The sequence below is a fragment of the Ahaetulla prasina genome, chromosome 14 (genome assembly GCF_028640845.1).
Source record: "Ahaetulla prasina isolate Xishuangbanna chromosome 14, ASM2864084v1, whole genome shotgun sequence".
NCBI lineage: Eukaryota > Metazoa > Chordata > Lepidosauria > Squamata > Colubridae > Ahaetulla > Ahaetulla prasina.
Window position 1 is genome coordinate 18,893,806 of NC_080552.1, and position 24,134 is coordinate 18,917,939.

The 24,134-nt window shown below is 46.3% G+C and overlaps 1 protein-coding gene across 1 annotated transcript in view; it reads left to right on the forward strand.

Annotated features, from left to right (window-relative positions):
• Window positions 1-17,463: 17,463 nt before the first annotated feature.
• The window catches only part of FAM20C (FAM20C golgi associated secretory pathway kinase), a 73,161-nt gene continuing 66,490 nt past the window's right edge, over window positions 17,464-24,134 (forward strand). The window contains exon 1 of the mRNA XM_058157460.1: window positions 17,464-18,251. Coding sequence (XP_058013443.1) covers window positions 17,485-18,251 — 767 coding nt within the window. The 5' untranslated portion in view covers window positions 17,464-17,484. The remainder of the gene's footprint in view (window positions 18,252-24,134) is intronic.

Here is a 24,134-nt window from a genome sequence, read left to right on the forward strand (position 1 = left end):
GATTCCTTCCTCCCTTCTCCTTCCTTCTTTCCTTCCTTCTTCCCTTCCCTCCCTTCTTTCCTAACATATAACTAGATTCCTTCTTCCCTTCCTTCCCTTCCCTTCCCCTCCCTTCCCCTCTCCTTCCCTCCCTTCTTTCCTAACATATAACTAGATTCCTTCCTCCCTTCTCCTTCCTTCTTTCCTTCCTTCTTCCCTTCCCTCCCTTCTTTCCTAACATATAACTAGATTCCTTCTTCCTTCCTTCCTTCCTTCCCTCCTTCCCTCTCCTTCCCTCCCTTCTTTCCTAACATATAACTAGATTCCTTCCTCCCTTCTCCTTCCTTCTTTCCTTCCTTCTTCCCTTCCCTCCCTTCTTTCCTAACATATAACTATTCCTTCTTCCCTTCTCTCTCCATTCTTCCTTCCTTCCTTCCCTTCCCCTCCCTTCTTTCCTAACATATAACTAGATTCCTTCCTCCCTTCTCCTTCCTTCCTTCCCTGTTCTATCCTATCCCATCCTCCCTTTCTCCATTGGCCTGCCAACTCTCTCACTGCAGAAGCTCAAGCAGTGAGGTGAGATGGGAATATCAAGCTGTCCACGTTCCCCTCCACCAGTCCACCACCGTTGCCAAGGGATCTTAGGTATCCTAAGCCAGAGAGGGGCTATTTACGGAAGGAGGTGACTCATGGCTAAGCAGCTTGCAACCCCCGTCTGCTGAGGAAGTCTCCCCTACCGCTCACAGGAAGACAGCTGCATGGGGCAGAGAAGATGACCTCATCTGGGTCTTTGCAAGCAGACGTTTCACACCCACAAGGTGTCTTCCATGAATCCACATTTCCATTCTTCACTGATCCGAGTTTGCTAACAGCCGGTCATCAGATCTTGTGGGACTCACATGACTGGTTCATTTTTGGCCAGCTGGGAAGAACGGACCGTGTGGTCAGGCTGGTTTGTGGGTAAGGAGAAAGGAGAGAACTTAGCAGCACAGGAGTCAGGAAAAGAAAGAGAGAGAGAGAGAAAGAAAGAAAGAAAGAAAGAAAGAAAGAAAGAAAGAAAGAAAGAAAGAAGAAAGAGAAGAAAAGAAAGAAGAAAAGAAAGAAAGAAAGAGAAATAAAAGAGAAAGAAAGAGAGAGAGAGAGAGAAAGATAAAGAGAAAGAAAGAAAGAGAGAGAGAGAAAGAAAGAAAGAAAGAAAGAAAGGAAAAGAAAAAGAAAGGAAAAGAAAGGAAAGGAAAGAGAAAGTAAGAGAAAGAGAGAGAGAAGGAATAAAAGAGAGAAAGAAAGAAAGAAAGAAAGAAAGAAAAGAAAAGAAAGAAAGAAAGAGAGAGAAAGAAAGAGAAAGAAAGAAAGAGAAAATAAAAGAGAGAAAGAAAGAAAGAAAAGAAAGGAAAAGAAAGGAAAGAGAAAGTAAGAGAAAGAGAGAGAGAAGGAATAAAAGAGAGAAAGAAAGAAAGAAAAAGAAAGAAAGAGAAAAAGAGAAAATAAAAGAGAGAAAGAAAGAAAGAGAGAGAGAGAAAGAAAGAAAGAAAGAAAGGAAAAGAAAAAGAAAGGAAAGGAAAGAGAAAGTAAGAGAAAGAGAGAGAGAAGGAATAAAAGAGAGAAAGAAAGAAAGAAAGAAAGAGAAATGTTCTCCTTTGATCTTTATCCTCTTCCTTTCCATTTTTCTTCTTCTCTTCTGAAAACATAGAAGGTTGATCCTCCTAGGATTTTTCAAGCTGGCCAATGATACCATAAATATTTATCACCTGGTAAGCATAGCAGAACCACTTACAAATATTGCAGATTTTAAACGGGATTCAAAACAGAGCTAATTAAGCCAAAGCATTTTTCTCTGCCATCATAAATTCTCCCTTCTTTTCCTCCTTTCTCAGTACAGATAGTCCCCGATTTACAACAGTGACTGTTCGAAGTTACAACGGCACTGAAAAAAAGTGACTTATGACCATTCTTTCACACTTATGACCACTGCCGCATCCCCGTGGTCAGGCGATTTACAGGTGGATGCTTGACAACTGACTCACGTTTATGACGGTTGCGGTGTCATGGGCTCACGTGATTCCCTTTTGCGACCTTCTGACAAGTAAAGTCAATGGGGAAGTCGGATTCACTCAACAACCGCGTTACTAATTTAAAGTCTGCCGTGATTCACTTAACGAATGTGGCAAGAAAAGTCAAGTAACAGAACTCACTTAACGGGTTTCTCCCTTAGCAACATAAATTTTGGGCTCAATCTTCCAAAGCCCCTGAAAGCCAGACAAGGAATGATGGATGGAAACTGATCAAGGAGAGATTCAATCTAGAAATAAGGAGAAATTTTCTGACAGTGAGAACAATCCACTGAAGGAACAAAGCTGCCTTCAGAATTTGTGGGAACTTCATCACTGGAGGCTTTCAAGAAGAGATTGGACTGCCATCTGTCAGAAATGGTGTAGGGTCTCCTGCTTGGGCGTGGGGTTGGGCTAGATGACCTACAAGGTCCCTTCCAACTCTGCTGATCTGAATCTATCTCCGACGATCAAAGGCCTAGAGACTAAAACATAGGATAAACGGTTGTAGGAACTGGGCATGGCTAGTCTAGTGAAGAGAAGGACCAGGGGAGACAGGATAGCATCGTCCAATATTTGAGGGGCTGCCACAGAGAGGAGGGAGTCAAACTATTTTCCAAGGTACTCGAAGGCCAGATAAGGAATAATGGATGGAAACTGACCAAGGAGAGATTCAACCTAGAAATGAGGAGGAACTTTCTGACAGTGAGAGCAATTAACCCATGGAACAGAAGTTGCCTTCGGAAGTTGTGGGAGCTTCATCCCTTGAGGCTTTCAAGAAGAGACTGGATTGCCATTTGTCAGAAATGGTATAAGGTCTCCTGCTTGAGCGGGGGGTTGGACTAGATGACCTATAAGGGCCCTTCTAACTCTGTTAATCTGAATCTATCTAAGATGATCAAAGGTCTGGAGGCTGAAACATGAAGAAGGGTTGTAGGAACTGGGCCTGGCTGGTCTAGTGAAGAGAAGGACCAGGGGAGACAGGATAGCAGTCTTCCAATGTTTGAGGGGCTGCCACAGAGAGGAGGGAGTCAAGCTATTTTCCAAGGTACCCGAAGGCCAGATAAGGAATAATGGATGGAAACTGACCAAGGAGAGATTCAACCTGGAAATAAGGAGGAATTTTCTGACAGTGAGAACAATCAACTGATGGAATAGAAGTTGCCTTCAGAAGTTGTGGGAGCTTCATCCCTGGAAACTTTCAAGAAGAGACTGGACTGCCGTCTGTCAGAAAGGGTGTAGGGTTGGACTAGATGATCTACAAGATCCCTTCCAATTCTGTTCTGTTCTGTTGTGTTCTGTTCTATGTGTTCAAAGTATCTATTCCCGCCCCCCTCATGATCCAGTTTCGATGGATAAACTGATGGTGACTTAATTCCATGAAACGGAATACGTTTTTAGCTTCTCTGCTGTTTCTCGTTTGCAGTCTGAGAGTTCACATGTCGGAGGTTAAAACTGACCTTAGTGGGATTAACTGCCAGGGTTGACTAAGTCCTCTTCGGCTGAAGAAAACCCCTTGAGTTTTCCCCTTCCAAACTCCCCCAGTCCATTTACCAACCGATCCTGCAGCCCTGACAGATATTAAATGATACGTTCAAAACCACGCTTGTCTCTAATAAACGATGCCACTCTCTCTTTGCTAACTGAAACCATTTCAGCAGGAAATTGGCCTTGACTGAGGATGGGTTGGAAAAAGCCGGTTGTTTTCCTCTAAGTAATAACTTCTGGGTCTTTTCGGAGATTCTCCAGCTTTGTGAAATGGAGAGAAACAATTGTCGGGGTTTTTATTTTTTGTGGATCCTTGCACAAAACCTCCCAACCGACTCCGTGTTGCCAAAACATGGAGCGTTAATGTATTGAGTCTGTCATCTGCACCTCCATAACTGTCTGGTTTGGCTCTGCAACCCAACAAGACAGACACAAACTTCAGAGGATCATTAGAACTGCAGAAAAAACAATATTGCTACCAACCTGCCTTCCATTGAGGATCTGTATACTCCACGAGTCAAAAAGAGGGCTGTGAAAATATTTACAGACCCCTCACATCCTGGACATAAATTGGTTCAACTCCTACCCTCAAAATGATGCTACAGAGCACTGCACACCAGAACAACTAGACACAAGGACAGTTTTTTCCCAAATGCCATCACTCTGCTAAACAAATAATTCCCTCAACACTGTCAAACTATTCATTAAATCTGCACTACTATTAATCTTCTCATCGTTCCCATCACCCATCTCCTCCCACTTATGACTGCATGGCTGTAACTTTGTTGTGTGTATCCTTACGATTTATATTGATATTGATTGTTTCCTGATTGCTTATTTGTACCTTATGACTATCATTAAGTGTTGTACCTTATGATTCTTGACGAATGTATCTTTTCTTTTTATGTACACTGAGAACATATAGCACTTAGCAATAGAACTTAGACTTATATACTACTTCACAGTGCTTTATAGCCCTCTCTAAGCGGTTTACAGAGTCGGGCATATTTCCCCCAACAATCTGGGTCCTCATTTTACCCACCTCGGAAGGAAGGAAGGCTGAGTCAACCTTGAGCCTGGCGAGATTCGATCTGCCAAACTGCTGGCCAGCCGGTGATCAGCAGAAGTAGCCCGCAGCACTGCACTCTAACCACTGCACCACCATGGCTCTTACATACACACCAAAGACAAATTCCTTGTGTGTCCAATCACGCTTGGCCAATAAGTGTTTGGAACTCGCCTTCTTGGCTTTTGTGGACTCCTAAGATTGATGGTGAACCGTCTCTCGTCTTCTTTGGCCGAAGGAAAGACATCAGACCAGGGAACTGTGACTCTGTACCACTGTGAGATGGAAGAGCAGGCTGTTCCTGCAGCTCGAGGCTGAAGCCTTGCAATGTGTTTGGCTTCCTGTTTAATTTTGTTTTAATTAACAGAATCTAAAATAAAATCAGTCAAGGCAGGAAGCTTGGCAGGCCTGGAGGGAAATATTGGAAGAAGAATGCCCAGGAGAATTATTATTATTATTGGGGGGGGGAGGTGGGGTTTCTTAGGGATATGGAAGGGGGCTTTGGGTAGAGAATTGATGTACAAGAAAGATGGCAATAGAAGCCGGAGGGGATAGATAAGAGGAAGGAGGCAGGGGTGGGTTTCAAATAATTTAACAACCTGTTCTCTGCCTTTAATGACTGGCTGGGTGGGCGTGGCCATGGTGGGTGTGGCCAAGGGGTGTGACAGGCAGCACTTGGCCTCCTGCACCCCTGGGGAGCAAAAATAGGCTGCGGGGGACAGGGGGCGGGTCACACCACACCTTTGGACCTAGGAAGCCTCCCTGAAGCCTCCTGGGAGCAAAAATGGGCCGTTGGGGTGGGTGTCGCCCCCCCACACCTTATTTTGGGCTTAGGAGGCCTCCCTGCACTTACCTGTGAGCCAAAATGGGGCACATGGAGACTCCTGGAAGGGGCGGGGTAGAAAGGGGCGGGGCCAGCCAGCAATTTAACTACCGGTTTGCTTGAACCAGCCGAACCAGCTGAATCCATTCAATTCAATTTGTATTAATTCAATTGTATTGTTGTGAATTCAATCACAACAATACAAGAGCAAACAATAGATTTAAATTTAATGTTAACCGCTTCAATCTTGATTGCAGAAAATATGACTTCTGTAACAGAGTTGTTAATGCTTGGAACACACTACCTGACTCTGTGGTCTCTTCCCAAAATCCCCAAAGCTTTAATCAAAAACTGTCTTCTATTGACCTCACCCCATTCCTAAGAGGTCTGTAAGGGGCGTGCATAAGAGCACAAACGTGCCTACCTTCCTGTCCTATTGTTTCCTTTCATTATATCCAATTAATATAGTTATTACATACTTATGCTTAAATATATGCCTATATATTATATAGTTACTTTCATGCTTATGCTTATATATACTGTTGTGACAAAATAAATAAATAAAAATAAATAAATCTCACCCCTGGATGGAGGGATGTTCTTTTCCAAGCTAAGCTGTAAGTTCATCAAATCGCCGAACTTGATTTCAGAGGTCGCCAAGCCAACGTGTTTCAGGACCTCCAGTCCTGAAGGGAGGGTCTGGCTAGTTCAGATGACAGCTTATAGCCCTTCTCTTATCCGGTGGCAGGATTTCAGGAATGGACATGGGGCTCAGCAGACTTCTATACTTGAATTCAAGGTCTGCAAACCCAAGAATTTCCGATTTGATCTCCGGCGGGTCTCTGGATAGGCAGGTCTGGCCATGCTGGAGGCTTTTCAAGTAGTGACATGATTGTAATGACTTTTAATCTGTTGCCTTGTCTTCTCCAGCCTTGGGGGCAACTGTAAACTGAAAATGGTGGTTTATAGATTTCTTTTCCTTCCTTCCTTCCTTCCTTCCTTCCTTCCTTCCTTCCTTCCTTCCTTCCTTCCTTCCTTCCTTCCTTCCTTCATCCTTCCTTCCTCTGTCCCTCCCTCCCTCCCTCCCCCTTTCTTCCTTCCTTCCTTCCTTCCTCTGTCCCTCCCACTCCCCTTCTTCCTTCCTTCCTTCATCCTTCCTTCCTTCCTTCCTCTGTCCCTCCCTCGCTCCCCCTTTCTTTCTTCCTTCCTTCCTTCCTTCCTTCCTTCCTTCCTTCCTTCCTTCCTTCCTTCTTTCCCTCCTCCCTCTGTCCTTCCCGCCACCTTCTTTCTCTTCCTTCCTTCCTTCCTTCCTTCCTTCCTTCCTTCCTTCCTTCCTTTTTCTTTCTTTCTTTTTCTTTCTTTTTCATCCTTCCTTCCTTCCTTCCTTCCCTCCTTCCTTGTCCATCTGTCTCTTTCTCTCTGTCTCTTTCTCCTTTTCCTCTGACCTGTGACTCAAAAGTTTTGGGTTCCAAGCACTGAATCACTGCTTTGCTTTGGATACATCGAAAAACCACAGGAGGGGAAGTACAACCACTCTAAAGTTGCATAAAACGGTGAACCTACGCACAGAATGTTTTTTTTACACAAGAGGGGTTATCAGTTCAATTAAAGGCACAGCATCTGTCTTCACAGAACACCCTAACTTTAGTTATTTTTCATGTTTTTTGATTTGGCTTCCCTATGGTTCCCAGGGTGGTAGGAACCAATTCCTTTTGAATAGCATTCCTTATTAGTATATATGTTAGTTCCATTCAGTATATTGCATGAATCCTGCAAAAAGATTATTGAATGCCCAGCTGAAGGAGTTAAGTTTCTCCTTCTTCTTAAGAATGTTTTCCTGGTTTTCATTTATTTAATCATTTTCATTTTATTATTTTATTTCATTTTTTTAATTTACATTTATATCCCGCCCTTCTCTGAAGACTCAGGGCAGCTTACAGTGTGTAAGGCAATAATCTCATTCTATTTGTATATTTACAAAGTCAACTTATTGCCCCCCCAACAATCTGGGTCCTCATTTTACCTACCTTATAAAGGATGGAAGGCTGAGTCAACCTTGGGCCGGGCTTGAACCTGCAGTAATTGCAGGCTGCTGTGTTCTAATAACAGGCTTCTAACAGCCTGAGCTATCACAGCCATTTTTTATTTTATTACTTTTTATTTTTAAAGAGAGGTAAGCTGCCAAGGGGATGCGGTGGCTCAGTGGCTAAGACGCTGAGCTTGTCGATCGAAAGATCGGCAGTTCAGCGGTTCGAATCCCTAGTGCTGCCGTGTAACGGGGTGAGCTCCCATGACTTGTCCCAGCTTCTGCCAACCTAACAGTTTGAAAGCATGTAAAAGAAAATGCAAGTAGAAAAAATAGGGACCACCTTTGGTGGGAAGGGAACAGCGTTCCGTGTGCCTTTGGCATTGAGTCATGCCGGCCACATGACCATGGAGACGTCTTCAGACAGTGCTGGCTCTTCGGCTTTGAAACGGAGATGAACACTGCCCCCTAGAGTCGGGAACGACTAGCACATATGTGCGACAGGAACTTTTACCTTTACCTTTAAGCTGCCAAGAGGGGTCCCTGTTTACAGCATTCTGACAAGTGAGTTGTATTTGCAATGGGTCTAACAACGGACGGACAAATCCTAACCTAATTTCTTTCTTACATCTATTCTTGCTTCTCTTTCTTTCTTTCTTTCTTTCTTTCTTTCTTTCTTTCTTTCTTTCTTTCTTTCTTTCTTTTTTTCATTCTGAGAACTGAAAGGAAAACACATCAGGGTCTCCCCAATGTTACCCCAAAGTTATTCAAAGTCTCCTCGAAGTCAGAGGGGAGGCAAACAAATCTAATCATGTTATAATTTGTAAGGTGCTGAGAGTCACGTTATAGGAGAAATGAGCAAGTATAGCATCAGCGCTTAGACTTATATACCGCTTTAGAGTGCTTTTACAGCCCTCTCTAAGTGGTTTACAGAGTCAGCATACTTACCCCCAACCATCTTGCTCCTCCTTTTTCCGACCTCGGAAGGACAAAAGGCTGAATCAACCTTGAGCCGGTCAGGATCGAACTGCTGGCAGTTGGCAGAGTCAGATTGCAATGCTGCGTTTTAACCACTGCGCCACCACAGCTCCATGAATTAGAAATTAAGCAATAAACCAACTAACTTCCCAACAAATGAAGTTGGTTGCTCTGAGCTGGAAGGACGACCTAAACCAGCAATCCCGTTTTTAATGACCCAGATCGCCAACGAAGAATCGCTCAGAGTAAACATCCAGAGCGCAACATTTTCAAATTTTATTGGGCGCCCCCACTCCAGGGCAGAGATATCCTTTTCAGCTCACGCCTGTCAACTTCCATCCATCCGAGTGAATGGTGTAATATAAATAATATCTATTACAGAGTAATTGCAACGACAGCCCCCCCCTCCAGTAACATCCTCTTCTAGATCAATTGTCTTTGTGCAAACATGCGTGCCAGCGGAAAGCACACTTCAGCTGCCTAATAATATGCACACTTCGGGAGAAGCCTGACTCCTTCAACTTCTTTTTTTTTTTTTTTTGTTTACATTTATATCCCGCCCTTCTCCGAAGACTCAGGGCGGCTTACAGTGTGTAAGGCAATAGTCTCATTCTATTTGTATATTTTTTACAAAGTCAACTTATTGCCCCCCCAACGATCTGGGTCCTCATTTTACCTACCTTATAAAGGATGGAAGGCTAAGTCAACCTTGGACCTGGTGGGACTAAAACCTGCAGTAATTGCAGGCAGCTGTGTTTTAATAACAGGCTTCTTAACAGCCTGAGCCACACCGCGGCCCTACGACTTCGATAAATCGCACAAATTTTAGCCCCCACGTCTACGGCGGCAAGCTAACTGGGTGCTTTCTAACAAAATGAAATTTGATAGTGAAAAAAGCAAGGTGCTGCATTTAGGCAAGAAAAACCAAATGCACAGGTACGGTATATGTGGTACCTTGCTCAATAGCAGTAACTGCGAGAGGGATCTTGGAGTCCTAGTGGACAACCATTTAAATATGAGCCAGCCGTGTGCAGCAGCTGCTAAAAAAGCCAACACAGTTCTGGGCTGCATAAGCAGAGGGATAGAATCAAGATCACGTGAAGTGTTAAGACCACTTTATAATGCCTTGCTAAGGCCACACTTAGCAAGCCACAGCATTCATTCTCAAAAAGGCGAAATCTATCAATAGGACAAATAGCGGATGTATCAATAATCCAAGGAGGCTACCTTCACTATCAACGGACGCTGCCTTTGAACCAACCCAGGAATTGCCTTGTTGTTTCAAACACGGTAGTTTAAGGCTCAGGATTCGTCTCCTTCATAGCTGTGCTTCCCTCTGCTTATCTCTTTGCTCCTCTTAGTTTACAAGAAATTGGAGTTGTTTTATCTCAGAGGCATTCCACTTGGGAAAACGGTAAGACGAAAACACACGCCTAAATTCCATTAAAATAAGCAACACATTAAGCTCAGTTTACAGCTGCTGCTGCAGCATGCGTTACCTATCGCTAACATCTAAAGGGGGTGGAACCGCCCCCCCCCTTTCCTTCCCGGGAAGGTAGCATGCACAAGTGTGCTTCTCATCTCTTACTTTGTCTCTTAGCAGCCTTCCATTATTTGAGGGGCTGCCCCAAAGAAGAGGGGGTCAAGCTATTCTCCAAAGCACCCGAAGGCAGGACGAGAAGCAACAGATGGAAACTAATCAAGGAGAGAAGCAACTTAGAACTAAGGAGAAACTTCCTGACAGTGAGGACAATGAACCAGCGGAACAGACGTTGCTTTCAGAAGTTGTGGGTGCTTCATCACTGGAGGTTTTCAAGAAGAGATTGGACAACCATTTGTCGGAATTGATATAGGGTCTTCTGCTTGAACAGGGGGTTGGACTAGTCCAGGGGTCTCCAACCTTGGCAACTTTAAGACTTGTGGACGTCAACTCCCAGAATTCTGGGAGTTGACATCCACAAGTCTTAAAGTTATTAAAGTTGGAGACCCCTGGACTAGAAGACCTCTAAGGTTCCTTCCAATTCTGTTGTTCATCCTATTCTATTCTGTTTTTTTTAAATTTGCATTTATATCCCGCCTTTCTCCGAAGACTCAGGGCGGCTTACACTATGTTAAGCAATAGTCTTCATCCATTTGTATATTATATACAAAGTCAACTTATTGCCCCCCAACAATCTGGGTCCTCATTTTACCTACCTTATAAAGGATGGAAGGCTGAGTCAACCTTCTTCCCTCCTTCTCTCTCTCTTTCTCCCTCCCCCTTCTCTCTCTCTTTCTTCCTCCCCCCTTCCCTCTCTCTTTCTCCCTCCCTCCTCTCTCTTTCCCCCTTCTTATTATTTATTTTATTTATTTGCATTTATATCCCGCCCTTCTCCGAAGACTCAGGGCGGCTTACACTATGTTAAGCAATAGTCTTCATCCATTTGTATATTATATACAAAGTCAACTTATTGCCCCTCAACAATCTGGGTCCTCATTTTACCTACCTTATAAAGGATGGAAGGCTGAGTCAACCTTGGGCCTGGTGGGACTTGAACCTGCAGTAATTGCAAGCAGCTGCTGTTAATAACAGACTGTCTTAGCAGTCTGAGCCACCAGAGGGCCCCTGTTCTGTTCTGTTCTGTGCCAACAGGAGACAACATGCTCTGTCAGGGATGTGTCAATTTCACAAGATGATTTTTTTTTCTTCAGCAATGTGTCAGTTTCATCAAGATGCATTTCTTCTTCCGGCATGATTTAACCTATACATGTGAATCAGTGGTGGGACTGACTTACTTTCCCTACCGGTTCGCAAATGTGAGTGCAAGCGCTAGCTTCACTCACACACACCTCTATGCATGCACATGACCTTCCACGCGCATGCTCTTTGCTCCAGCATTACATCTAGCTGGGTGGGCGGAGCCTCTCAGTCGCCACTACCGGTTTGCCTGAACCGGACGGAACCTTCTGATGCGACTATGCGAATGATAAAAGGAGAAAACCTCAAATTATCTTACTCCCTTCTATTCAATAGAAGATAGGTAGAATTTTTTTATTGGCCAACTGTGATTGGACACACAAGAAATCTGTCTTTGGTGCATACGCTCTCAGTGTACATAAAAGAAAAGATACCATTCATCAAGAATCATATGGGCCTCTGGTGGCTCAACAGACAAATGCAGTCTGTTATTAACAGCAGCTGCTTGCAATTACTGCAGGTTCAAGCCCCACCAGGCCCAAGGTTGACTCAGCCTTCCATCCTTTATAAGGTAGGTTGTCAGGCCTGGAAACCATACTAGACTTTAGGGTTCCAGACGCTGCCACATTTTTCCCCTGAGGGGAAGAAGGGGGGTTGAGAGGTATGGTAACATTCTTCAAGCGGTCAAGGTCGGATGGTGTTCACATCTGCAGGAGGAGTGGCGAGAAGATATTCGAATGAACTGGGAGAACGTGGGACCATGTGACCATCAAAGGGGTCAGGGGGGTGGGACTCTTGGGGTTTGTATAACTGGGGAAAAGAATCCGGAAATTCAGTTTTGGAATTTCACTCATCGTGTGCCAGTTTTCTCATGCTAGTAAAGAACTCTGAAAGGCAATGATTTCTGAGTTTTTTTTATGCAGAAGAGATTTTTCTGGAACCTTGACATAGGTAAAATGAGGACCCAGATTGTTGGGGGCAATAAGTTGACTTTGTATATAATATACAAATGGATGAAGACTATTGCTTGACACTGTGTAAGCCTCCCTGAGTCTTCGGAGAAGGGCGGGATATAAATGCAAATAAAAAAAAAATAAGGTACAACACTTAATGGTAGTCATAGGGTACAAATAAGCAGTCAGGAAACAATCAATATGAATATGAATAGTAAGGATATAAGCAACAAAGTTACAGTCGTACAGTCATAAGTGGAAGGAGATGGGTGATGGGAACGATGAAAAGATTAATAGTAGTGCAGATTTAGTCAATAGTTTGACAGTGTTGAGGGAATTATTTGTTTAGCAGAGTGATGGCATTCGGGAAAAAACTGTTCTTGTGTCTAGTTGTTCTGGTGTGCGGTGCTCTATAGTGTCATTTTGAGGGTAGGAGTTGAAACAGTTTATGTCCAGGATGTGAGGGGTCTGTAAATACTTTCAGAGCCCTCTTTTTGACTCGTGCAGTATACAAGTCCTCAATGGAAGGCAGGTTGGTAGCCATGGTTTTTTCTGCAGTTCTAATGATCCTCTGAAGTCTGTGTCTGCCTTGTTGGGTTGCAGAACCAAACCAGACAGTTATAGAGGTGCAGATGACAGATTCAATCATTCCTCTGTAGAAATGGATCAGCAGCTCTTTTTTATTCTTCTTCTTTCTGTTTCCAGTGAAATGGCCAACTGAACAGATCCACGTTGACTTTTGCAAACAAGGAAACGTCGGGGTAGATAGTTGGTCGTCCTCTGGCTTCCCCTAGAATCTGTTTGCAATTTCCCTACTAAGGGAAAATCATGAAATCAGAGCCCCTGCTTCTGTGGAGGCTGATGAATGTGCAGCCAGATGTGCGCACAAGCTATTCAGGATGCTAATGTGGGTGTGATGTCAGAAAGTGATTTATCCACAACATCCCTATTCCCACTCATGCGGCCTTGGATAACACAATTTCTTTGGTCTTCCTCCTCTCCGGAACCCGAGGTGGGGGTGGGCATCTAGTGAAATTGACAGGATTATTATTACTCCGATTTATTTTATTTTATTTATTTATTTATTTATTTTGTCACAACAGGATATATAAGCATCAGCACGAAATAACTATACTATATATAAGCATATATATATATATATAAGCATAAGTATGTAATAACTATATTAATTGGATATAACGAAAGAAAACAATAGGACAGGAACGGAAGGCACGTTTGTGCTCTTATGCACGCCCCTTATAGTCCTCTTAGGAATGGGGTCAGGTCAATAGTAGATAGTTTTTGGTTAAAGCTTTGGGGATTTTGGGAAGAGACCACGGAGTCAGGTAGTGTGTTCCAAGCATTAACAACTCTGTTACTGAAGTCATATTTTCTGCAATCGAGATTGGAGCGGTTCACATAAAGCTTAAATCTATTGTGTGCTCCTGTATTGTTGCAATTGAAGCTGAAGTAGTCTTCTGCATAGAAGGACTTCTGCACAGAGAGTCAGTTCGGTAGAGTGGTGAAGGTGCTGGAATAGAAACTAAGTCAGTGACTAAGGCTAACCTTTAAGTCGTCGCGGGCCGAAAGCAATTGTTGTGTCTCGTCCGATCTCACCACAGCCGGGGCCTTCTTATCTGCTTCCGAACACAGAGGAATGTCCTAGTATGCCTCCCGGCCCCAGCCCTGGCTCCATGCCCAGACAGGCTGAAGAGGAGGAAATACCTCCAGCCCCCAGCTCTGGCTCCATGCCCAGGCAAGCGGAGCAACTAGACCCCTCCCCCTCCTCCACAGCATATGTGAGCCTGAGGGAGGTCAATTGCCAACAGCTGCAGACTGGAGTGACCCTCGCGTCAGAAGACTTGATAGACGGAGGCAACAGAAGGAAGGGAGGGGCAGGCCTGGATAAGTGCTGAGTCATGGAGCCACACCCCATGGCCTATATAAAGGATCTGCTTTCTGGCATTCTCTGAGTCAGGCAAAGTCTAAATATATCTTGCTGAAGTCACTTTCTGGTATCCTGCCTGCTCTGAGAACTTTGCTAGGACTTTGGCAGAGCTGCAGAGGCACACCTGATTCGGATTTCCCTGACCCGGCCATCAGCGGAGGAGTGGGACACGACAGCAATGCAATGTGCGCGTGACCCCCTCGCATCCCCCCTCGCGGCCCGTTTTTGGTCCCAGGAGGCTGCAGGGAGGCCTGCTAGGTCCAAAATGGGCTGCGTCATGCCCCCCCCCATGTTCCCCCCACCCCTGCGCATGCGCACATGATCCCCCGGGCATAGATGCACATCTTCCACATGCGCCCCACCCCCTATGCATACATATGCGCGGCAGAGACCCAAGAATCATGAGGCAAGGATGCATGTGGGGTGGAGCTGAGCTGGCCAACAGCTCGCGTGCCCACAGACAGGGCTCTGTGTGCCAGCTGTGGCATGCGTGCCATAGGTTTGCCATCACGGAACTAGGCGGTTGTGAGTTCGAGTTCCATCTTAAGCATGAAGACCGGGTCAGTGACTTTAGGACAGTCTCTCTCCCTCCCTCCCTCCCTCCCTCCCTCCCTCCCTCCCTCCCTCCCTCTCTCTCTCTCTCCCTCTCTCAACTCAATCATTTCACAAGGTGGTTCACAAGGGAAAATAAGGAGGAATTATTAGGTATGTACGTGGTGGCCTAGTGATGAAGTGGCTCGCCTCCCACTCGGAAGGCTGAGAGTTCAATCCTAGGTAGCGGCAGATATTTCTTTCCTAGGATGCAAATATCTGCTGCTAACTCCACGTGGTGTCGGGAAGGGCATCTGGCCAGTAAATGCTCAGCTCTATTCAGTCACACACACCCCGACTCTACCCCAAAGTAAAGAATTACAGGGTTATAAAAAGGGAGTTTATTAGCTACGATGGTGTTGAGTTGTCCATATGTAGGATGGATGGACACATTCATATGCTGCCCATCTCAGTATCCGAAGCAACTGTTGATAGAGACATAAATAGATATAAAAAAATACGTTGCCCAGCAGGTGGCAGCACTCAGCCAACCCTGGTTTGTCTTCAGGGCAAAGCACCAGGAGACCTGAATAACACTCAGAAAGGAGACCACTATGAAATCCCAATATCAGACGGTAGACTATGAAAGCTGGAGAAAGATTGCCAGCAGAAGCAGCAGCTACACTTCGGTATCCCCACCATGAAAACTGCATGGGAGGGGCCGAAAGTTAAGCTCCTCTTTCTCCCACCCACCAGCCCCCCCCAAGCAAAAAAATCCATTGAGCACCATTCTGATGCTCACAGTCCTAGTCTCCAGCTTAGCCTTTAAAAGCCAATAAATAAAGACCTTGCAAAGACCCCCCATCCCACCCATTGCCAAGCCGGGGGGGGGGGCTGCTGCCCTCTTATTTTCCTGGAGCCCACCTTCAGCTCTTCCCTAGAGCTGGGGGTAGGGGATTGGGGGGGGCACGCTTTCTGGCCCCTTCTTCTCCCCCCCCACACCCTTGGGGGAAACACCATCTCCCTCTCTCTCTCTCTCTCTCTCTTCCTTTCTCCGACCCTCCTCGGATATCTGCAGCAGCAGAATTAAAAGGAAAGCGAGGCCGGAGGAGGGGAGGATGGAAGAAGAAAAGAGGAAGTGAATTGGGGAGGATGGGAGGGGGAGGCAGCGCCAGCTTCGGGCTGAGCTTTCTCTCTTACTCTCCCGGTAGCCTTCAGCCAATGTCTTTATCAGTGACGTGTGGGCGAACCGCTGCCTCCTCCGCTTATTTAACACCCACCCGAGGCAGGGACGTTTCTCTCTCTCTTCTCTCTCTGCCCACCAACGCGCCAGCCGCCGCCGCATTTACCGGGGCCGCAAACAGAGGGGAGGAGGGGGGGCTCCCCGCTGCACCTGCCAGCGCCTCCACTTTACGCCCCCCCCACTCCACCCCATCCTTCACCACCCCCTTCCAGCGAAATCCGACCGGAGCCAGCTGAGCTGCAAGCCGCTGGCTGCTGCTGGGCTTAGCTTTCCCGGAAGGGGAAGGAAAGAGGGAGAGGGGTGGGCTGCGTGGGCTCCTTTCCTTTATCCCTCTCTCTCTCTCTCTCTCTCTCTCTCTCTTTTTTGCATTCGGGTTGGGGGTCACCTCGGTGACTCGGGGCTGCCCCTAAAAAGGAGGAGGGGGGCCGCGTGAGCATTTTATTTTGCAGCTTTCTGGAGAGAGAGAGAGAAAGAGAGAAAAAAGAGAAGGGATGGGAACCGCAGAGCGCTGATTCTTTCCTTCATTTCTTTCCCCCTTTTTCTTTTTCTCCTCCTCCCCGGCTTGGTGGGGTGGGGGTGGGAGTTAAAATTTTGCTTCTCCACCGCTCCTCCCTCTCCTCCTCCTCCCTCCCTCCCCCCACCCCTTTCCTATCTGTCAAGCGGCGGCTCCTGCGCTCCAACCTTCGCAGCAGCTGCAGCAGCCTCCGGAAAGGGCTCGGTTTCGCGTTTGGAGACGAAGCGCGCCGGAGGTGAGGGATCTCCAAACCCGGGCCGCAGAAGCTTCGCGGGGAGCCGGTCTCAGCTTAGAGGCGTCTCTCTCTCTCCCTCTCTCCCCTTCTTGCCGGGAAGAGTTGGGGAGGGGGAGGCAAGCGCCGGCGGATGGGCTGGTGGCTCCCCTTCGGCTTGGCTAGGAAGGCTCCGGCAGGAACTCCTCCGGCAAACCGGCTCGCCAATTCTGGGGGGCGCATGCCAAACTCTGCTTTTGGGGGAGACGGGGCGCTTTTGGGGAGCGCTCCGGGACCCCGTGGGGGAGGGGGCGCAAAACTGCTGCAAGCTGCTTTGATTCCTCGCCCCTCCCCGGTGAATTAAAGCCCCCCCCCTCCCCGCCCATCCTGGGGCTCTCCGAAGACTTTCTCCTCCTCCTCCTCCTGTTTTTTTTGGGTGTTTTTTTGCTTGCTCTTTGACTCCCCCACGCCAGGACCTCAAAGGCGAATCAATGCTGCGTTGGCCAGGCTGGAAGCGGCGGCGTCCCGTTTGGAAAGGCTGGGCTCGCTGATCGCTGGCCGACTGACTGGCTGGCTCGGGCGGGGGTTTGGTTCAGGAGGAGCCCCTTCTCCCCTTCCTTCCTTCCTTCTTTCCCTCCTTTCGATTTTTTTTTTTTTTTAAATTTTTCGGCCCAAAGCCGGGAGGACCTTTGGAGAAAACGGCGGCCAAAAGAAGGCCGGGAGGAATTATTTCAGGCCTTTCTCGCGAGATGGACGGAACGCGGCAGCCGGAGAGGAAGACGACTGGATTGTGAATAAATAAAAAAGAAGAAAGGAGGGAGAGAGGGAGGGGAAAAAAAAGAATCAACGCTGCCCCCCACACAAAAAAAGCTCTCCCCGCCGCCGCTGCCTCGCTTCTCCGGCTCTCCGAGCACCAGGCGGCTGAATTGAGCCCACCCCACTCCCCGTCGCTTTTCCAGCTTATATTGGGACCCTCCCCCACCCCAATTCCCCGGAGCCATGAAGCTAATCCTGGTACGCAAATTCCGCGTTCTCATCCTGCTGGTTTTCCTGGTGGCCTGCACTCTGCACATCCTCATCGACCTCTTGCCCAAGCTGGAGAAGCGAGCCGCGGGATCCGAAGCTGGGGCGGCGGAGGCGAATCCGGGCTGCTCTTGCTCTCACGCCGCCGCCGCCGCAGCAGCAGCAGCAGCCCAGCCGGGGGAAGAGCGACGCGGCTGGCCCAAGGAACCTCCGCCGCCGTCTTCCTTGGAACCGGAGCCTCCGCCGCCGGCGGCTGCAGCAGCAGCAGGAGCTCAGGAGGAGCCGGGGAGAGCCAAAACCGGCGCCTCGGAGGCGGCCGCGGCAGCCGCGGGTTGGCCTAGCAAGCACACGCTGCGGCTCTTGCAGGATTTCAGCAGCGAGCCCAGCTCCAACCTCAGCTCCGGAGAGAAAGGACCCGGCCACGCCAAAGCCGAGCGGAGAGGAGAGGCGCCGCAGCTGCGAAGCTTCAGCACCGGAGCGCTCCACGCGAAAGGAAAAACGAGAGCAGCGGACCGCTTGCACAACCAGCCCCACTCGCCGCCTTTGCTGCCGGTTTACCGGGAGGAGGAGGAAGAAGAAGCGGCGGCGGCGGAGGGAGCAGCGGGCACCGGCTCCCGCCTGGCCGCCCTCTTCGCCCACCCGCTCTACCAGCTGGCCCTACCGCCGCTGGACGAAGCCGACCTCTTGTTCAACGTCAACAGCGACATCCGATTTAACCCCAAGGCGGCGGAGAATCCCGAGTGGTGAGTGATGTTGGAAATGGGGGGAGGCAGAGATAAGATTGGGGAAAGGGAAAGACGCGGGTAGCTTTGCCAGATGGGCATGGCGAACCCTGCTTGGCATCCAAGCGTTAAGTTGGGTTCACACGACCAGGGTAAACCTTGGGGTTGGGTGGAGGGGGTTGTAGGGTTTTGCCTAAGCCAAAGTAGAAAATCCAGCGGTTGCTGGATGGTGGAACAGACTTCTTCGCCATCCCCAGTTGTTGTTGTTGTTGTTGTTGCTGCTGCTGAGTCTTCTTCGGGTGTTGCCTCGTGAGTGTAAACCGTTGGGGGTCGTCCCCACCAAGATTGAAGGCGCTAGAAGAGCCGGTTGACTTGAATGTGGTGGGGAACCCAGAAAATGATGGCTTGTCCGCCAAGATGGATGCTGTTGTGTGTGTGAAGCCAAGACATTGAGGTTGACCAGCCCAGTTTTACATATCTCAACCCAAATGGGTGGCTCTTCGCCTTGTGCCAAACCACGATGGTTCAGTCCCTTCGGTCCGAAGACATCCGTGGTCCTGCAGGAACCCAAACTCGGCATATATAAGTGACCTAGTTATGGCCAGGTTGATGTCTTTTGGAGGTCCACACAGCCAACTGCAGTTGATTCACTCAACCGGGGTTTTTTGGCCTTTGAGGGATGTCCGAGCCAGGTCCTAACCTTAAAGCCAAGTTTAGCTCAAGGGTGGGAGAAGGAACCCTCTACCACCACCATCATCATCTTGAAGGACGGACGCACGGCTGATGTTGAATGGCTGACATTGGTGCTGGGTGGCCGGTCAGCGGTTTTTTAAAAAAAACCCCACCAATGCAGACTAATTGGCTTTTGAGTGCTCTTCCACTCAAGCCCTGAGGATTATCAAATTGGAATGTTCTTCTTTTTCTACCTTCCCCACCCCCACCCCCGCCTTCCTCCTGGGAAGAAACAGAACAGAGGCATGGATGAGCCAAAACGCCCCCCCCCTTTAAAAGACAGCCCCTACTGAGAACTAGAAGCTTGTAAGAAAGCTTGCTTTTATCCTCTTCCTGCTGCATTTAAGATTTTTTTTAAAATAGCTTTGCCTAGTGGATCATTCTCCACCCCCACCCCTATAACACCCTAGGGGGGAGGGGTTGCTTTATACAAGAGAGAAACTGATTGAATTCTCAGGTCTGGCTCCCCCCCCCCACAATTGAAGGCGAGGGGGGAGAATTGCTTCGTGTTGGCTGACACCCTCTTCCCCCAACGGTTACCAACAATAGGAGAGGGAAATTCAGAATATTCTCTATCCGCTTTCAGGCCCATGGTCTCCGAATCTTAAGTAAAAAAATAATAATAATTACGCCTGAAAATGTTCTCCGTCTCCCAGTTGTGGAACTCGATTGAGATTAAGCTGAATCCTGAGTGATGTTTGCTCCCATTCCACTTCTCTTTCTGGTTTTGCCTTTTTTTAAAAAAAAAAATGTTGAATGAATTAAGCATGGCCTGGTCCAAATTTTTTTTAAAAAAGAAGGCTTTTATTGTGACTGATGAGGCTCACCTCCCGTCAAAGCCTGTGTTCCATTCTTGGTCTTGCGTTGGATGGCTCTCCCAAAAATGGGATTTGAAAATATAATTAGCACTTTTTCATTGATATATAACAGAGAGGATCTCTCTCTCTCTCCCTCTCCCTTTCTCCCTCTCTCCCTCTTTCTTTCTCTCTCTCTCCCTCCTTCCCTCCCTCTCTCTCCCTCTCCCTCTCTCCCCCCCTCTCTCTCCCTCTCCCTCCCTTCCTCTCTCTCTTCCTTTCAGTGCCTTCCACATTGTAAACCCCATCATCCTCAGCCAAGCTGTCCGGGGTGTATAGACATGACAGTCTGGTCATTGGAAAAGTGCCACGTTAAGAAGGCAAATAAATTTTTGGTCTTGTTGAATAGGACATTTATCCAGGAAAGATGGTTAGAGTGATTGGCTTTATTTTAAGGTAGCTGGAGAAGTGACTTCAACCCAGAGATGGTGGAAAAGCTGGTGTGTTTTGGTAGGTTAAAAGAATTGGACTGAAACGATTTTTAGCCTCCCTTCATCCCACTGAACTCACTGGATGGCTTTGGGCAGGTCGGTCTCCCAAGCATGGTGGTAGAATTGTAGTGGGATAAAATGGGAAGCAGGACAATGAATGAAATTGACGAATTGGGGGTGTATGTAAAAAAGAAAGATGAAGCCAGAGAAGAAAAAGAAGAAACAGCTTGCCCATCCCCTCCCCTCTGCAAAGATAAAGCTATTGTAGATAAGGCAAAACATTTAATTCCTAGACGAGGTAAAACAGAGGTGAGTTCTTTCTCATCCTACTCTTTCTCTCCAAAAGCTTCCATCCCAAAAGCAGGAATTGAAAAAAAAAACCCTTAGATAAAGTATTTATTTTTAAGCCCATCCCAGGTTCTCTCTTACGATCATTGCGGTTGTATAATCTCCACCTCACCCTTTCTAAATGTACAAGCATCTCATTAAATGACCACGATTTTTTTATGACAGGATCTCGTTGACGTTGCCTTCCAAGATAAAAGGAATGTTGTTGAGGGAGGGAGGGAGAGAGAGAGAGAGAGAGAGAGAGAGAGAGAGAGAGAGAGAAGTCAGTCTTTCTTTTAAGATTTTTCTTATTTTCTCCCAAAAGTTCCATAAAAGCATCAGCAGCCCTGGTCTGAAGGTATAATCAACGGATTTTGACTTCTTAAAAAATATCTGATGAGCTTCTGGAGCGACAATTTGACGTGGTTTCACGCAACCTGCAGAGATATGTTGGGTTTTGCCAGGTTGTATGAATCCAGCATTTGTGACTGGTAAACAACACTTTTGGTGTTGTCTGAACTCAGCCAGCTGTGGTTTATTCAAATGTGGCTGAGCAATCGGTGGTCCTATTAAAACCCCAGACCATGGCGGCTGTCGACATAGGCCATAAGGCAGCACTCAGAAGAAAGACCTTAGCCGAGCTTGGAAAGGAATCGGGGGTCGGATATTCCTAATTCCTGGATGGAATCACAAGGATGTCTAGCTCTCCCCAAAATGGGATTTGAAAATATAATTAGCACTTTTTCATTGATATATAAGAGAAGATCTCTCTCCCTCTCCCTCCCTCCCTCCCTCCCTCCCTCCCTCTCTCTCTCCCTTCCTTTTTCTCTCTCTTCCTCTCCCTCCCTTCCTCTCTCTCTCTTCCTCTCTCTCTCTCTCTCACTCCCACTCCCTCTCCCTCCCTTCCTCTCTCTTCCTCTCTCTCTCTTCCTCTCTCTCTCTCTCTCACTCCCTCCCTCCTCCTCTCCTCCCTTCCTCTCTCTCCTCTCTCCTCCTCCTTCCTCTCCCTACCTCTCTCTCTTCTCTCTCTCTCTCTCTCACTCCCACTCCCTCTCCCTCCCTTCCTCTCTCTTCCTCTCTCTCCTCCTCTCTCCTTCCCTTCCTCTCTCTCCCTCCCTCTCCCTCTCCCTTCCTCTCTCTCTATTCCTCTCCCTCTCCCTCCCTCCCTTCCTCTCTCTCTCTCCCTCTCTCTCCCTCCCTCCCTCTCTCTCTTCCCATCTCTCTTTCTCTCTCTCTTCCTCTCTCCCTTTCTCCCTCCCTTCCTCTCTCCCTCTTCCTCTCTCTCTTCCTCTCAGTGCCTTCCACATTGTAAACCCCATCATCCTCAGCCAAGCTGTCCAGGGTGTATAGACATGACAGTCTGGTCATTGGAAAAGTGCCACATTCAGAAGGGAAGGAAATTTTTGGTCTTGTTGAATAGGACATTTATCCAGGAAGGAGGTAGAAAAGATTGTTACAGCGATTGGTTTTATTTTAAGGTAGCAGGAGAAGTGACTTCAACCAAATTCCTCTTGCGTAGGAAACTAGATCAGAAGATTGAAAATCATTTCTTAGTACTGGCAAAAATAATAATTAAAAAAAATCACCTGGACATATTTGTGTCCTCTTCCGGAGTTGAATCCATCTTGAAGTCTCTCAACACAAAGAATGACTTGCATCTTCCATTTATGGATGGACGGATTTTTCAGGTGCTTCGGGTTCAAAGGCAGCTCCGATGTAATTGTCCATCCAAGGCTGCCCCCTTCCTTCAATAACATTAATAACAACAGGATTATATAAGTCAATTTCTCCTTCTCGCTGGGGGCCTGCCATCTCTTATTATTTATGAATGGAAATGCCTCGCTTGCCTTTTGAACGAGGGACTCTGCAGAGCAGCCTGCAAAACATTAATATCTCAACATTTAAAACATTTAAACACTTTTCTTCCCCCAACTATAGGGGAACCAAAAAGAGAGGAAAAAAGTCAAATGAAAGAATGCGCTCCTTGATCTCTTGTCTCGGCCCAGAAGTTTCGTTCATTCATTCATAAAAATGGAGAATATTTTTGTCTTGGTTAAGCAACCAAGCTGTTCATTTTCAAGGCCGTTTTTTTGTTCGTTTTTGTTCCAATGTCCAAAATGTTGACTTTGGAAAAGAGCGAAATAAATCTCATTGAAAAGAGAGAAAATGCTGTTTAAAAACAAAACAAAACACCTTTTCAACTAGTCCAGGGGTCTCCAACCTTGGCAACTTGAAGACGTGGATTTCAACTCCCAGAATTCCCCAGCCAGCTTTGCTAGCTGAGGAATTCTGGGGGTTGAAGTCCACAAGTCTTAAAGTTGCCAAGGTTGGAGACCCCTGGACTAGTCCAACTTCATGCTAGACATCCCAATCACCCCAGGTACACTTCCAAAATCACCCTATTTTTGTAAACCTCAGAACCAGACCTGGAAATATATTTCTCTTGGTCTTGTCGTCTTCTCTCTCTTTTTTTTTTAACAAACATACATCAACATACAATGCATTTTTTTCTGAACAGAATATTGGGCAGGTTTCATATTCTTACGACTTTTGATTCTCTCCCAACACATCTTACATGCTTGCATTAATATTTTTTGTCTCATTTTTATTTTCTTTCTTTCATTTATATTGTAAATCTAATCTTACCCTTCGCCCTGAATTCTAATCATTTATCAACTTTTCTCTCCCCCCTCCTTTCTTTTACGCCCTTTAGATTAAATCCTTTATTTCCCAGTTAGTTTTTGTAATCTTTTGTGTATACTACTTGTCAAACATCAGAATAAGTCATATATTTACAATTCAATAACAATTCATATAATATTAGCCATAGTCAAAAAAGAAAAGAAAAAGAAAAGAAAACTCAGTTTATCTTCATAGTATCATTTCTAATGTTTTAAGTAAATTCCATAATTACATTTAAAGACTTTTTTTTTCCCAAATTTTTTTTTATTTTTTTACAAGCATAATAAAAAAAAAATCATTGTGAACAAATTATTGGTCAGGTACATCTTTAAACGTATCAAGTTTCACCTACATTGTAATCTAATACAATGTATTTTCCTTCTTCTTCTTTAAATTCAATTATTTATTTGCACACAATCTGATTATAGAAGTAAATCAAATTCAACTCATTCAGGAGAATATTGAAATGAAGTCTAGTCCCCGTGCTTAATTCCCTTCAACATCATTAATAAATTCTATTTACGTTTTATAATTTCACCACTCTCAGCTTTATATCTACATTACTAATCAGAGGTCATCCTATCTAAAATCTTTTTCTTAAAACTGCCCAGAGATCACATAGACTTTTTATAGTTTCAAATTCCATTATTAACATTTAAGCCATTTAATATATGGTCTGCTTTTTTTTTTTGTGCGTTCAAATTCCATTATTAATATTTAAACCATTTAATATATTTTCAACTATTCTTTAAATCTCCTCTTTTCTCTCTTTCTCCTTTTTTTCTTTTTTCTCTTAAAATCCTTTACTCTCTTTGCTTGTCCTGTATTTCCATCCACTCTCCTCTTCCCCCGTTCCCTCATTCTTATCTTCTCACTCT